Source organism: Plectrocnemia conspersa, unplaced genomic scaffold (genome assembly GCF_051122295.1).
Source record: "Plectrocnemia conspersa isolate PC_06_02 unplaced genomic scaffold, ASM5112229v1 ptg000003l, whole genome shotgun sequence".
Lineage (NCBI taxonomy): Eukaryota > Metazoa > Arthropoda > Insecta > Trichoptera > Polycentropodidae > Plectrocnemia > Plectrocnemia conspersa.
In genome coordinates, this window is record NW_028277167.1 from 24,181,846 (window position 1) to 24,199,015 (window position 17,170).

Here is a 17,170-nt window from a genome sequence, read left to right on the forward strand (position 1 = left end):
CATGTCGTTATCGCACAGTTTCGATTTAATCAAAGTTAACCAAAGTTGGAAGGAACTTGTAACTACACGTGCCTTTGGAAGCTAAAGGCAAACTAATGCTTTTTGCAACCGACCGGCCTATAGGTCGATTGTTATAACTTTATCTAATAGTTGATAAGGTACGTTGTTAGTAATGCATGTTTTTATTTTCATTGTCAAGTTTCCTGAAAATAAGTACGTCATTTAAAAAACAGCATAAAAATACATCTTTCAGTTCTGTCGTGTTTTATTTGATTTTTTCCAGTATAATCAAGTTATCAATCACATGCAATTCAACTGCTGCCCTTGTAGTTGTATTGTATTATCTTATCTAAACGCTTCCTTCTAAAATTTTAGTCATGTACTTGACACATTTAAGGCTTTTTCATTCTAAATTAAATTTATTTATGTTAGATAATACTTGAGATGTATGTATCATATCAAATACTGTAATCAAATTTCAGATGTAGTTGCATTATATTTCGACATATTGGTTTTGTGGTTCTACACTTTGCAACAGTATATAATTACAAAAGCTATGCGATAGAAAGTATTGTTAACAAGTCAATAATTATTATAACTATACGAATATAATTTATAGTAAAACATCATTTACTCTATAAATTAATCGTAGTTTTTATTGCCAGGAAAAGAATTATTTAATTAAAAAGAAGAACGTTGTTTCTCATAAAAACTCAATATGTTCGTTCGTATATTGATGTTTCAATAAAATATTAATAAAAAATAGTAATAAACGTTTATACGTCTATCTTTTTAATGTACTTTTTATAACATGAAAATATTGAAACGAATTTTATTGCTTTATATGCTAAATAAAACAATTATTAAATATCTAATTAAAGTGCTCAATTAAGATTTTTTTAATATTTATAACATATATAAGAGGCAATTAAATATAATTTACTATAATATAATAAAGTTACTCTTTTTAAAATATTTTATTGATAAATAAAATAATAGTTTGACTACAATTTAATCAATTCTTAGATATTAAAAGTGATTTACATATGCAATATATAATTGTAGAATATTGATAACAATATTGTAAGCTAAATTATATACTATTAAAAAAATATTGATAAAAAATAAAGAAGATAAAATTGTAATCATCGCTAAAATCATTATGATGTGTACTAAATTAATGTGATTTATTTAATAAATAAATAGTCTGAATAAAAAATTGGAAAGGTAAAGGAAAATTTTCGTTGGTTATTTACACAATGGTTAAAACGACAATGGCGCCCTCTTAATTATCGAACGCCTTCTAAATTGATTAAATTAGCACATGTATTCTAATTTGACTACGATTTTATCGATCTAAAAAGAAGCAATAACAATTTGTATACTATTAATAATATTTACCTCATTGATTTTCTGCACCTCAACAAACATGTCAGTTCAACACAAATTATTGTATATTAATAATTTCATTTTTATTTAACTGTTTCGACAAATACTGATGGTTCAAGGTCACATATTTTTTAACATAATGATAATTCGTAATATTCAACTACGACCGTTCTGGTAGCTGTTTAACAGCCAACTGATATAAAATAACACCATATCTTGTGTGGTAGATTAAAAAACATAATGACACATAATCTGCGATATTTATATACACCGATAACAGTGCAGATAAGACTTGCTAATAGTGATTAGAAAGTATTAACAAAACACACATTAGCGACAACACCAAGGTGTATGTATACAGTTTGAAGTTCATAAAAAGCAGTGAAATACGATTGTAACGACAAAACAGCGACGGATGTGTCAAGCCGCTGATAGTCTACTCCCCACTGGATTATCAATGTAACAATTTAACACATCGTGCTCTACTCTTGAATATTAACATTTGTCACGTTCCATTGAATTGAATCAACATTGAACAATCAAGTGTGTTATATATTTTATGTATTAGCAATATGACATTCATGTGAGCCATGATGTGCACATAAAGAGCTACAGCTATACATAAAAAATAAGTAATTTCAGTAACAACCAACAATAAACAAATATACTACAATCATCAATATTGTAAGTATACGAATTATAGTAAAAAATAGAGATAAAAACTATAAACACAAAGCAGTAAAGAAAGGATTGTTATAAAACTCAATAATTTTTAATCCAAAACTCATCAAAATCAAGAGACAAAGCTAATTTTATTTGTTTGAATATTTTTTTACACAAGCACTTAACATATTGTGCTAACGCCCTTTTAAAATCGTTTTGTTTTAATTAATGTTTTTCTTTATCTTATATTATTTTTAAAATGACATCCATGCTGCAAAGAACTATAATAATAAAAAAATAATTGTACTCCAAGTATTTTATAAAAAAAATGTGGCGACTGTTCGCCACGCCGAATGAGATAACAGCGTTTCTCAGAAACTGACTAAAACTGTTTTTAACAAAGATTTATTTTTTAATCGATCCTGGGACACCCCCCCCCCCTAAACAGCATTGATATCAACGTATTTTAGCTACACTTTAAATAGGGCATACGCGCCATATTTTGTCAAACCTCCATAGAAGACTTCATAGTCGATCAGCACTGAGCTTTCGCCCTTGACCAGTCAGGACCACATATAAGGCATCCGATATCAGCGCCCCCCGACCATAGCCCTAGTAGCGCCATAACCAGTGATTAAATCAATATATAGTGTTTTATTCTATGTGTGCCATGTATGTTTATTAAAATGTAAATTATTCAAGCAATAAATGTTTTTTTTTGTTCAAATGTAACAAGGCTTGAATAAAATATAAAATATAAGACATTGACCCTAAATGTACACTAAAAGGTACATTCCGAAGTATAAAGGTTTTTTTATAGCATAACTATGACCCGTTTAAATTTACACGAGCTACAACCCTCGTCTCATATTTATTTATTTAAATTAAATTAAGAGCATTGTGGGCTACCAGGCTACCCCAATGCATCACGATGGTAAAAAAACAGAAAAAATAATAATACATAAAAAGAAACAATAAAAAAATTCCCGGAAATAAGTCAAGCTAAGGCAAAATATCGGAGATCATTCTACATTATATCAAATCAAAAGGTGCGGTCGACATAGGCGATAAAATCGCGTGTAAGGTTAACAGGCAGATGGCCTTTTAGATTATTTATGGAGATGCTAGATATGGTAGCGCTATATACGTATTTTATATGGACGGAATAATATATTGGTTGGTAAAAAGTCGAAATAAATATTTCATATGACTGAGTTTGATATATAAAAAAATCTAATATAAACAGAAGGAAAAACAAAGGCGTAACATTTCATCAAATGCATTAATATACATTAGAAACGTTGCAATCATAGCATAGAGAAATGACAGATTTTAACAGAATAAAACAAAATAAAAAGCAAATTAACATATCAAATATGTCAAAAACATATCGTATAGGATAAATACATAATCGGATTGTAACAAAATGAAATATAATGACAGTCAAATCAAATTATTTTTTGTGCTTTTTTCGTTGTAGTTATACGTATTGACTATTGTATTTTTTAATATTGCAAACGTGGATTACTAGCATTTAATTTGATAAAAATACTCGAGAATTTAAAACCTCTGGCACGTGCCTCTGCGGTGTGCGGCAAGGTCAGTATCTCAGTCGGTATTAGGCGCATGTGTACAGTTTAATCATGATATCAAATGCATTTACTCGTTTTTAGCACTTATATTATGCCTGCACTACACTCTCTGGAAGTTGGCCAATGTTGGCAAAGGACGGAGAATATAGTGGGTTACTTCGGTCGAGTTCAGTTCTGGCCACTCTAAAATCTCTCGGAAGTTGTCCGAGGTTACCGAGAACGGGAGGAAAAGTGGGGGTAATTCAGTCGACTTGGCCAGCTTCGAGCGCTTCCGAACATTGTCGGCAAAAGGACCGAAGTCGAGCGCGAGCGGTGAGATACTTCCCCTTTCGCTCTCTTGCGCGTTAAGTGACGAGAGTGAGAGAGATAATGATATGGTGTTTCGCAAACTGAGATAGAACGAGTAACTCGGTTCAATTTCAGTATGCGCGTAGGAGTCCTATGGTCAACACGCATGTCGAGCGCAGCATCGTGGTCACGTGGTCAATTTATAATACCACATGCTTATCGGGGACTTCAACAGACTCTTACTGACATCTTTGAATATTATAGGGCACCAAAAGAAATTAATTATATTTCTGATAGTATATTCTTTTAACAGATATCGTTATTATAATTTTTTTCATATAAAATTAAATAATTAAAAAATAGTTAGTGGTACTTCAGAAAATGGTTTCGAATATCCTTATGTATTTTTCTAGATCGGTTTAAATACATAAATGTCACACCATACCGAATTCTTATTTATAATCGATGGCAACAAATTTTAGGATAGTCACACATGTGGTGTTCGTATTCTGAAGTATCATTTTTATGCCTTATGGCATTTTACAAAAGCCGATTTTGCGTAAATTGAATATTTACGACCGAAAGTTTTCATTGATATTGTATTGGTGAATGCCCACACAAAATTTTATAATTATCAGTAGCGTAATTTTAATAATATGACAATTTAAAAATTGCGATTATTTAGCACTTTTTTCGATCGCGCGCAAATATGCCGGCTGTAGGTGACAGAAGTCGCCGTCCGGACGTCATTCACGCCGCGAAGTGCGCGGGCATATGTAATCCGCGAGTGTGGGCGTTTACTCTTCAGTGGTAGCTTCGGTTCGGACAACTTCCAGAGAGTGTAGTGAAGGCATTACAATAAATGATACGCTTTGACTTTTATTATATTAATTATAAAGATATGCTAGAGAATAATATGAAAAAAGTTGATTAATAATATAAGAAATATTGGGTATAAGAAAATGAGTACGGCCAGAGGAATATTGTGCGGAGGTGTGAATTTTGGATAATAATATTCCTAGAACAATCCGCAAAAATAAAAATGTAGCTGCTTTTCTCAATGTATAAAGAAGCACTGCTTATATAATATTTTCTATGTATGTTTTGATTATATTTGTTACTAAATAAATTAATAAAATAAATAATAATATTAATATCTTTCCTATTTTAAATCACTATTATTTACGCATTATGATTTAATATACCTGATTTTCAAATATGTTTTCAATCATACCAATAGCGTACACAAACTTCATGATAAGCAATGTGTCTTACGAACTTACTATCTGAAAAGTCATCGAACCTCGTGATATAATTAAAATATAAGCAGAAAAATGAAATCTAAATAAAAATAAAAGTTTAAGATATCTGTTATCTACTTAACACGGTTTTCCTGCCCCGCAACGACCTGTACTAATAATAATTATTGTTAATCTCCCTAGCTTATGATATTATTTTTATCTATCTGTTACATTTATAGTTAAACTCAAACACAACGCTGTACATGGAAGTTAAAGTATGTTTAAACAAAGCTAAACCAAACAATGCTTTAAATCAGGGGTAGCCAACCCGAGGCCCGCCTAGAACTTTTACAAAAAATATTTATTTTAGAATGGCCAAAACACTATAGACAACTTTTCACTCCAAAAAATGTCTATAGTATATCTAAATCTAATATAAGGGATATACAGTTATATATAATATAATATATGGCCCACGGAGTTATGATGCATTTCCAAAGTGGCCCGCAAGATTATTTGGGTTGGTCACCCCTGCTTTAAATACTATATTACAAAGAAGGCTTTGTTATTTATCGCTCGTCGCAGATTTTGGGTTATTATAAGATGCTATCTATGTAATCAATTGGTTTTAGATACGCAACCAAATTCTGGGCATAATTTATTTCAATATGGCATTAGACTGTTAGCGTTGCCTCTATGAAAGGGCAAGTTATAAATCCTTGTTAACCAGATAAACCGTCATATAAATTCGCAGTAAAACTGCGTTCGAAATTAGTCGATTAACTTTAAAGCATTCTCATAAAATTGGGCGCATAAAAAATATCGGAAAAAGTGTCAAAATTGAGAGAGCACTTTGTCTCCAAAAGTGCTTACGCAAGAAACCGAAAGAGAAATATATCAGTTTTTATCCGCTTTACGAGTATCGCTAACGATGGCAATTAATCAACAAAACTTTCAGTTAGCCGCTTGAGAACTTGCTAGCACGTTCAGCACTTATTCAGCTCACAAAATGGCTTACACTACAATTAAAACAATACGACTAACTATATATACATACTTGGAAAGTAAACATACAAGTTTTGGAATTGACACATTTGCTTTATGTATTTTTTGAATTCAAACGTCACAAAATTCTCGGACTGCTCTCTTTTTCAGCACCTAACAGTTTTGAAAATTTATTGATATCGTTAAACGCCTATTAAAACCCTTTGGACGCGATAGTCGACTACAGCCGCTCAATTGATTTTTTTATCTCTTTACGCAAAAATCAGTAAAAAAAAATGTTTTTAAGAAAAAAAAATTTTTGTGAGTAAACATAAAATATCATTTTAAATAAATAAAAATTAAAAAATCAGAACATTTAAACACAGAACCAAAGTAAAATTTGAATTTAAAAAAAAAAAAAAATTTATATTTATTTTTGATTAACGCGTCCAAAGGGTTAAAGCACTGCCATGTCAAGTAAATTAACCGAGTAAAGAGATCGCTTTCATTTTACTAGCCTTGTCTTTCTTTACGAATATAGACCTGTAATAGCGCATTGGATACACGCCATAACAATTCGATAGCGACGTCGAATTATAATATAGCAATTATTAAATATAAATATAATACAAATCATTAGACGTGTTTACAAGTCATCTAAGGGCCGGTAATAGCGCGGTAGATATATGCCCTTGTATTTAAACAATAGACACTTGGTTAGTTCCCATCGTTATCGAAATCCACAACACTACAACAACTTTAAAAGACAATATTAAATATTATTAAACCTGGATTAAAATCGACTGCAAAGATGAATTCTTTTAATGGAATATACGTATAGGATTAAAATAAAGGTCTTAAAAATATATTTGCGGTGGCCCTGACACGGATGGTTGATGAGACTGAAGCACGTGCCATTACTGTGTACAACGATATCGTATCATGTCATCGATTTTCATAAGAATGCTAGACATGTAACGTGGGAATACGAGAAACAATGTTTTTCATATATAGGAACTGAAATAAGATTTGTAAAAATAAAAATAGCATATATACGTATGTATGCTTAGTACTAAAACAGACGGAAACAATTTTCTCCATTACATCAACAATTTCAATTTGGGATTATCAATTATGCTTTATTCTTTAAAATATAGTACAAATGCTCATGTAGGGTACTCATGTAGGGTAATCTAAAACCATCCAATGATGTGATATGATTAAAATATTCTATGTTTAGTTGAAAGAAGTACTTTTCATGCCCTCATTGATACTACGGTGAGCAAGTTCTTTGATTAGAAGTGTCTTATTTATACATTTTTAGCACTATACAGGCCGCGCGGTTAACTCTTTGAGCGGTATCGCCGTACATGTACGGCGGTCGATCTTTCACTGTTTTAAGGTACTCCATATAGTTATATATTTACATATATAACTGAATTAATAATATTTATAAATTCATTTTTTTAAATTGAATTTAATGCAAATGATTTTTATAGAAAATAATACCAATAAATTAAGAGTATGTAAATTAACATAACAATAAATATGTTATATTAATTTTATAAAAAAAATATTGAGAGCCTCTGAATTCATATAAAAAAATCCACAAAAGTCGAAAAATATATAAAATAAATTACTTTCTCGTTTAAACATATGTATATGTCATATTCATTGAGTCGTTTTAACCTATTTTGGACAGTGTGCCTTAAACAATTGATTCATTTACTGGTGTACTACTGATTCATTTCTTGCGAATCCAATCAAAGTATAATCAATTTTTAACCTTTCATCGCGGTTTTTCGTCATTTTAATAATGACGAATAGTGATTTACACATTTTTAATGGCGCCTCACTATTAGTGTACATTAAAATACATACAAAAAATATGGAGTTGATTTTTATAATAATTCAATAAGCGATGACACATTAGAGCGGTTTAGAGTAGGATATTTGGACCATGTTGGTTATTAAAAAGTAATAAAAAATCCACGAGGAAAAGATTAAATATTAATATTGTCCTTCAATCGACATTTTCTAGAAGACAAAGGATCGAGGAGGCGGGCAATATAGATAAAATAGATGACGCTTTTGAAATGAAAGCACATACCTCACGGACCAATAAACTCAAAATGTTATATTTCGCGAACCACTACTATAATTTTTCATGCAAATAACATTCTAAATATGAAAATGGAATTTATTTTTGCACTCAAAGTGTAACGTAAAACTGTATAATAGATGAGTGGTTCGAATTCCATAAGGAGCTTATAGTACGTTTTAATTTCTATCGTGTCTAGCAGATCAGAATTAGTGGTGATTGTTATATACATAATTAGAATTCTAATTAGGTTTACCTATATTTTCCTAATCTCACGGATGAATATCGTGATGATGTTGATTAATTAAAGTCGAACTAGGTCGTACATATTCTCTAATAATGAGCTACTTCAGCTTATAGAGAATATTCGCAAAGTCCTTTTATTCATGTCAGCAGCCGAAAGATGTAGTCGACCTCAAAGCGTGTTGAACTTTGGATTATGGACATCGACCTGGATCAAGGTAGACGTGAAGAGGGAAGCGGATGCTTTCTCGGACTCGTATGTTTCAGATTAACGACTCCTCTTTTGAGTTGAATTTTTACGAACTCTCGTGTATCCAAATTGGAGAGCTCAAATGGAAGTTATTGACGTGTTGTCAGAAGCAAGACACAAATAATTAATTCGATTAGCTTGTTTATTTGCTGGACTTTTATGACTATTGCGTTAAGAGTTTGTTCTGATGACAGGTTCAAAACAGCCGTTAAATATTTTTTTATTTGTTATGTGATAATAACAATTGCTATATGTAATAACGTCTATTGTCACGTACGGTCCGCACTGGCCAGCATAAAAAAATTATTAATGAATTTATAGCGCTCTTAATGCGTAAATTTTGTTCCTATAGTCAGTACGTCAATTTCAATAAAAGCTTTTAAAACTGCTCTACTTTGGATATGCTGGTGTACAGGTGGTCACTAGACCCCACAATTTAATTTAAAAAAATAGTTAGCAATTATTAAATGTTTATCTGTAATCATTGTCGGGTAACGCTCTGGATATCGGTTAATGAACATTAAAAAATTTTTTTCTGGATATCGGTTAATGAACATTATATAATGAAACATTTTAATAAGCACGAAAATTGTAAATATATTTAAAAATTTCCATGGACCACTGGGAAGACAGACTACATTGATGGGATAGCAAGTGTGTATTTCTCTCACCTGTTGAATAAAGGTGACTTCGTCCTCGACGAGGGCGTCGTAACCACCGTACCAGGTCCTACAGAGGCGCCCCGCGGGCGCTCGCTCTCGCGCCTGGGGCGAAGGCGAGCTGCGGCAACGCGCAGCACGAACGGCGCGCGGAGCACGACGCACCACACTAGACACCAGCCCCTGAGGCTTCTTATCACACACAACACCACCGACCAACGAAGCACTATCCTTATTCGCTATCACCTTATCACTGTCGACGATCACGCGGCACTCGTCGTCTTCACTGTACGCGAGGTGCACCTTCCTCGCCGACGATGAAGGCACCACGTCGCAGATCCTCGCGACGACCTGCTGCTGGTGGTCGAACGAGAACGACCTCTTGACTACATTATTCAGAAGGCACGAGTCGTAAACCTTCCGCTGAGCAGGGAACTCCACCGACCTTCTGTTGGCTCTCTTCTCGACAGACTTGGCGTGCAGCCTGTCGGCGTTGGCCCTGAGGATGACATCAGAGCGCGCGCTGGTGGTTCTGGACGCGGCGGACGAACCTTCGGAACGCTGCATGATTGTTGCGGATTGGCACTGGTAACCTCAAAATACGATTGTCGATGTCTTTGAACATATCGCCGAAGACGGGCGGTGGCGGGGCGAACGCCTGAAAAACAACAGAAAACAGTATCAGAACTACAAAATCAATAACAAAAAAATACCATCTGTACCAAATCGGCGAGGACTAGTTTCATATCTTCGGTTTTACAATAGTAGCGTCATCTCTTAATTGTGGAATAATTTGTAGGTCTAAGTTCTGACATTCACCGCAGATTTTTTTTCTGGTGCAACCAGAAGAGCTACTCTTCTGATTTATTTATTAAAATTAAGACCATCGTTACATGACAGGTCAACCTAATGCTTCACGATGGCCTAAAGCCTAAAATATTAGAGGTACTTGACGGTCAGTTGACTTATTTGTCGTTCGGGTCTTGTGTCTTTCTTTGGTAGTGTTTACTTTAACATATAGAGAGTACGTTACGAACAACAGCAAAAAAAACACCCCGAGTTTCAATGTAAGATTTCGTTCCGAGTAAGGTGTTTTACTTCCTGGATCTAAAATCAACGATAATTACGATGGCAATGGCAAATCATGAGTTATATCAAAAATATGCCAGTACATTTTTGCTGTCGGTCGAGAAATCAAAATGGAAACACGAGCTTACATTAAATCATGTCTTAAACTCTAGACTTTAAGCAACAAAAATGCCATTGAAACGTACGAAAATCTACGGTAATGACTGTGTTCAATGGTTTGACTGATTTCGTGATGGTCGTGAAGACCTTGAATTATTTAATCAATATTATTTTTCATTACGTTCATTTGTTTAATATTGTTTTTCATAATTAATGAAATACATAAAATGTTCGAATAATAAAAAAAATCCGAAGATATCTTTAAATTTGTATGTTTTTTTTAAAAAGTTCGGAAACTGAAGTTGGATTACCTTTTATATAAAAATTATCCAGAAATACAGTATCACAAAAAAGGAAGTGGATTAAGAAGAACCGTTCAATAAATTATAAATTACTGACGAAAAGGATAGTAGATTTATAACAACAAACATACAAGGTGTACGTCCACACAAAATTACCGTATTTTTCGGTTGCTAGTGATTTAATCGCAAAACAAGGGTGCAAAACTCGTAGTTGGATGCGTTACTAAAAAATAAATAAATAAGCAATTTTGTATGTAAAGATTTTATTTAGTATTACATATTACCTCGTCTAGTTTATAGTAAAATAAATATATTACTTTGAGAATATTTAAAATTATTAATAAATTTCTCGAGAAATACAGAGAAGTCAGGAGCATCAGTAAAAAGTTTTTTTATATCATATTTTAGACACTTGTTTCATACTTTCGATCAACATATAGTGTTTAAAGCGCAGAAACGAATATTCATAATTTGGGAGTCGCCGGCAACTACGTAAACATGAGCGACGAGTGGAGGTCCAGCCAGTCGGACTTTGACTGAAGCCTAGATGTGTGAAAGCAATGAGTTTCTCCAATCACAAGATAATTAATTTGGCGATGAAGGACTACCAGAGCGTTATTATACTTGATTTAATAACCGACTCGTCACGATCAAGCCATTAACTGATCAGATAGTACAATAATAATGGTTCAGACGAAGTCGTGATTAGGACCAATCTGATCTGTTTTGTAGCAGTAATCCCACAAATGAAGAAACTTGCAAGGTTCACAAATAGTACAAATATGGAAATATATTGAAAGCAATCTTCCAAATTAACCGAATGAGATGTGATGAGTAATTCAGACCGTTCATTACAACTATTTGAGAATAGTGCTTTAAAATAATTTCATTAGCGTCAACTTGAATCTTTTGCTACATTTTAATGGATAATAGGAGGAGAAAATGTGATTAGTTAATATTCATTATAAAATAAACTCACCATCGCAAAGCTTCACAAATAAGAGTCGGTGATAAATAAAGCGTGGCACACTGAAACAAAGAAAACACCAATATATTAGAAAATCATATATGTACATATATTAAATTATGATAATTGTTATAAAAAATCTTTATTAAAAACCGCTGAAATATTGCGGTTTCCTTTTCCGTTTGAACTGATAAGCATAATAATACAATATGTAAACATTCCAAGGCAGCAAATATAAAACATTTCTTTGTACGATGATATCAAAGACACCCACTACGTCTACATATTTCATCGATCACTGAGCCGTTTGCCAAAACCTTTTGCCAAAAATCTCTCGGATGGGAGATAAAAAAACTTGGTATATTGTATTCGTCATTTTTTCCCCCACAAAGTTACATTTATAGACGTGTTTACGAATGGCACAGAACGGAGCAAAAAAGGTATTATTCGAAATTCGCTGAACGAATGTAATAATTATTATTGATCGCAAAAACTACACAGTGATCATCAAATAAACAGTGATATAAAATATAGTATAAAATCAAGCTTATCTTTTAAGTTTAGTTTTTCATCTTTAGGAGCAAACTGAGATCAATAAAATATATATTGTACTTGGGCAGCCTGCCTTCTTTCAATATGTATACCATTAACAACTACGACGTTTACCTAGTCGGGTTTTGCTTAATTGCGCGCATAAAACTAGGCCCGACCTCCTACTTAGGTTGTCGCGAGTGACAAATAAGGTATATCATGGTAAAAATATCAGATAAGGGAAAGGAGGTAGTTTAAATATATAAAAAAAATTAAAACATGAGTTTTATATGTATTTATTTATGTTTAATGCACAACAATTAATAATCAACAGCACACTACCGGTCAGAACTGTTGGAAATAAACTAAACTAATTATAAGGTAAGTTCAAGCAAACTATTATATGCATAATATGATCATATATTTATTAAAGCGTTTTCCACACCAGATACGCTTTGCTCTAATTGTAATATTAGTTCCGGAATCACATCGAGAAAATTTCACTTCGATAAATAAAACAACAACACGAAGAATAGCCATTACTAATGAACGCTTGGAAAAATATAGAAATTCGCAATGTACTAACCGTACTAATAATACCGGTAATCAATATTATTTAAATGGCAGTACCACGCCACAAGGTCTCGATCGACGGAGGAAAACTATCATTAGTTTTAATTAGAAACATTTTTTCTCTCTCTTCAGTTGAGCGATATGCATTATTGCGCTCGTCGAGCGAAATCGTCACTCTTGCGTCAAGAATATCTTATGGTCTCTTCAAGTGTCCACTAGGCATAGGTTGCGTGCCACTACAATTTGAGCTATGCAATTTTTAAAGATGACAATGAAACTCGTACATACTTGTCATGGTATTGTATTTTTTTTTATATAAAATTATAAAGATTAAATTATGGGTTTCATTCTTTTCAACATAAGTTTTTCGAATATTTTTTATTGGTAGCATCGCAGCGATATAGGTCTGTATGCTTTTACTTCGTTTAATGGTTTTCCTTTTCTGGGTGCTTAGCTTAAATTATTATTAATTATAAATTCTATAGCTACTTCTGTTGGTGTTAAAAGAATGTTTATCGACAGTGTCTATTATGACCGAAATTCGCAGAATTCGTTCGTTGACACAATGATGGAAAGGCCTATCCTTTAACCAAAAACAGGTGTGCATCGCAAATTTTTGTTACGATGTTGATGAATTTATTTATTTATTTATTAAAAGTATAACCATCGTGACCTGACAGGCAAACCCAATGCGTCACGATAGTCAAAAGTACAAATACATCATAATACATACAAATATACAGCATACATACATACAACTTCACATACGCACAATCACACACACACACTCAAAGCATATAAGTAAAAACACAAAAAAACAAGACAAAACAACAGACACAAATCACCTCAACAGGTGTGCATTGTCCCATACGAACTGAACCAAAACTCCATATGTGCAAGAGAAAATGTCAATATTTCTATGGACAGAATTGAGCAGATGAATAGCCTTGGCCAGAGAAGAGTTGGCAAGTGCTCCAGTTCTAGACTTTACAGGCAAGAATAGTGGACGCGACCGAGAACTATAACCACCTTCAGGAGCCCACATTTGAAGCTGCTCGAGCACTGAAGGATTGTCTACGATGCCCTTGAGCAATTTCCAGAAGTGTTTAATTACATAAACACTTCTGCGAGTCGACAAAGAAACGTAAATTAATTCAATCGCAGCTGATCTTAATTCTGGTGATGCGAAAAATCTGAAATGACGTCCCTGATCAAACCTACACCAACGTTATAAAACGTTTTGCTACTAAAAATGAAACGAAGCTCAAACAGCACGTCAACATCGAGTAGCCAAACTTCTCAATGTGAACAACTTGGGTGAACATTGTTCATGAAGACCAGTTTTAATGTTTAAAATAAAAATAAATAATAATATTTTACTGCTGTACAGTTAATAATAGAGATATTGACACGCATAAGGTTGCATATTTGTACTACGAATATATAACATAAAATAAACGAAGTATCGATAGCAAAGAACAAGTTTATTGATTTTAAAATCATAGAACTCTCGCGTCAGCTTTTGCGCAGTTCATCGATCAATTATTTTAATGAGATTATCAGTGGCAAGGGATGGCCTTACAATTATTTTCTTCATTATGAGCATTATTACTTTCTGCTTCTAATTCTCGCTAGTAATAAATTTAAGCAGTATCTGCCATGACGAAAAATATTTGTTTTCATGTTTACTAGCCTTGTATCTTTATTTTCCGAATATCTATCGAAGTTGTCCCTCTATTTTTATATTTGTCAGGGCTTATAGGCTCAAGTTGACAAGCCATATAGTAAAAATGTAAAATAACAAAATATTTAGGTTACGGCGTTAAAAATGAATTCTAGGAGATCACTCATAAGACACCGACTACGTTTATCTACCATTATAATATGTATCATTGCCAGAATGTAGCAATCAAAAGCGTTTCTATTGCCGCATAAAAGAACACCAATCCTCTTCAGTTGAATATACCTTGAAAAGTAAGGTGTATTCAACTCGCCCGTGTGATTAATTATCTAAGTAAAATATTCGCGAATAACATTCGATATTCCGCAAGATCCGCGGTCTGCGCAATAATGGAACCCACTCGAGTGACGTCATATTAAACAGTTTCTCTGTTCAAATTAGCTAATAGTACGGATTGCGCTAATTTTCCGGCAGCCCAGCGTTGACTAATACAAATTTGATACAACTTAAAAACACAAACAAATACTAGCACAGCTCTTCCGCTATTTTTTTCATGCCAATTAACTATGGTGCCAAATTGTCTGGTGTTTTTTGGCGTCCTAATTGTATATTTTATAACAGATACTTGATATGTTTTGATACACATTTTTCTAGTTCAAACGATGCGAATACAAAAGTATTAAAACAATCTTCGTCACATCAGCTCGAATGAACTCACACGCTCGATTTTTATTTGCGCAAAATGCGCAAATTTAATCTGTGTTTGCTCACGGTTTTCCATTCTAAAAACATTCCATGGAAGCAAGATAAAGTGTTCCGGCGCCACGGATGCCGACTTCCAATGCCATTATCATATTAACGACCATAGCGCATTTAATAATACATTCAACATTATATTAAAATTGCCGACTCCATCTAGTCCATTCAACAATGCACAACTACACGCAAGCTATTTTACGATACCTCCCACGGTTGATGATGATATGATGTTAATTGTGTTCGAAGATAATCGTCATAGATCGCATCCGAACACATCCGCTCGAAAACAGGTAGGTACGTAAAAATAATATATTTATAAGAAAATACTCGAAAATACGGTGTGATTTTCCACTCGGTAGTCAACATTTTAAATACGCGATCTAACGTTGTTTGTTTTATCAGTGCGTCAAAGAGTTTTCCAACGAATAGCTGTTTGTAAAATATACATATATTTAATATCACAAAAAATGTACATGTACTGAGTGAGAGTGGAAACTTGAATGTCAATGTAAATCCTTATAGATTTCTCAGTATTTCAACGTCGAATTTTTTGGTGGGACATGTGGAAAGTTAGAGATTTTTATATATCATATATAAGATGTATAAAAATGTGAATATTGAAAGAAAGAGAAACTTGTTGTTTTCCCATGGTATAGTTAGGTTCATACGTAAAATTCGCTCGTCAAACACTGCATCATCTCAATGCTTATTGATATACGTTACATCTAAAATCAATATCAGATACATATATCACATTAACTTGTTAGTCACTGATTTATACCATCAGTCTATCGTTTTGGTATAAAAAAATGCTGAAAAGATAAAGTTGTAAGTGACAAATTGAAAATATACGGATGATGAAAAACTTTTGACATTTTTTATGACGCTAACATTTTTTTTCTCTCCGAGGTAATAAATAACATTTATTTTCAAACTATGCCATATATATTTTTAAATGTCGATAAAGTGAGTTTAAAAGAATAGGTAATACCGCAACGGTGGCATTAAAAACATTTGCAATGTGTACGGAAAAGATACCACTAAAATTCTAGTAACACAAAGGTGGTTTACAAAATTCCGATCCGAAGATTTTACATTATTTGATAAATCGCGTACCTGGCGGCCTACGAAGTCTAATGACAAGTTGAAGGTTATAATTGACACTGATCCACATCAGAATGCAATCAGTTTGAACGACATTCAATCCAAGTATGCCCTCGATCTTTTGTAGTTGGCCGATCAACCAAAGGGAGCAAAATCAAAAACTTCTCATGGAGGGGACAGGCGCGTACGGTGAGATACATTCCCTTTCGCTCTTTCGCGTGTTAAGTGACGAGAGTGAGTGAGAGCTAAGGGAGTGCGTTACATGCGTTCCGCGCGCCCATTTCTTCTCACTTTCTTCGCAGAAAGACCATGGATTTTGGAGCGGAGGTTTATTGTTAAAGAAAAAGACTTTTTCAAATTTCATTCGAGATAGACGAATATTTGATCAATTATTAAAATATGCATATAGTTGAAAATCAGGTAAATAATCGAATATTCGATTGAAAACCCTTCTCCCATGTCTTCGACGAAAGTATTTCTGCTTCGAAGGCACCATTGCCTAAGCTGTAATGCCTGCACTACACTCTCTGGAAGTTGTCCGAACCGAAGTTCAACTGAAGTTGGCCGAGGTCGCCGACTTCCGAGTAGCGACCACACTGCCACAAATTTCATATGCCGTCCGGACGGCGGCCGTGAATGACGTCCGCATGGCGGC

The 17,170-nt window shown here is 33.4% G+C and overlaps 1 protein-coding gene across 2 annotated transcripts in view; it reads right to left on the minus strand.

Annotated features, from left to right (window-relative positions):
* Positions 1-17,170, minus strand: part of LOC148237024 (putative E3 ubiquitin-protein ligase RNF144A-A) — a 108,552-nt gene that overhangs the window by 56,921 nt on the left and 34,461 nt on the right. The window contains exons 2-3 of one of the 2 annotated variants that reach the window (XM_088182384.1): positions 11,880-11,929; positions 9,423-10,068 (exon numbers count right to left, since the gene is read on the minus strand). In XM_088182384.1, coding sequence (XP_088038510.1) covers positions 9,423-9,977 — 555 coding nt within the window. In that variant the 5' untranslated portion in view covers positions 9,978-10,068; positions 11,880-11,929. Of the gene's footprint in view, positions 1-1,401; positions 1,559-9,422; positions 10,069-11,879; positions 11,930-17,170 lie in introns of those variants that run through there. The other variant, XM_088182385.1, reaches the window with a different exon arrangement.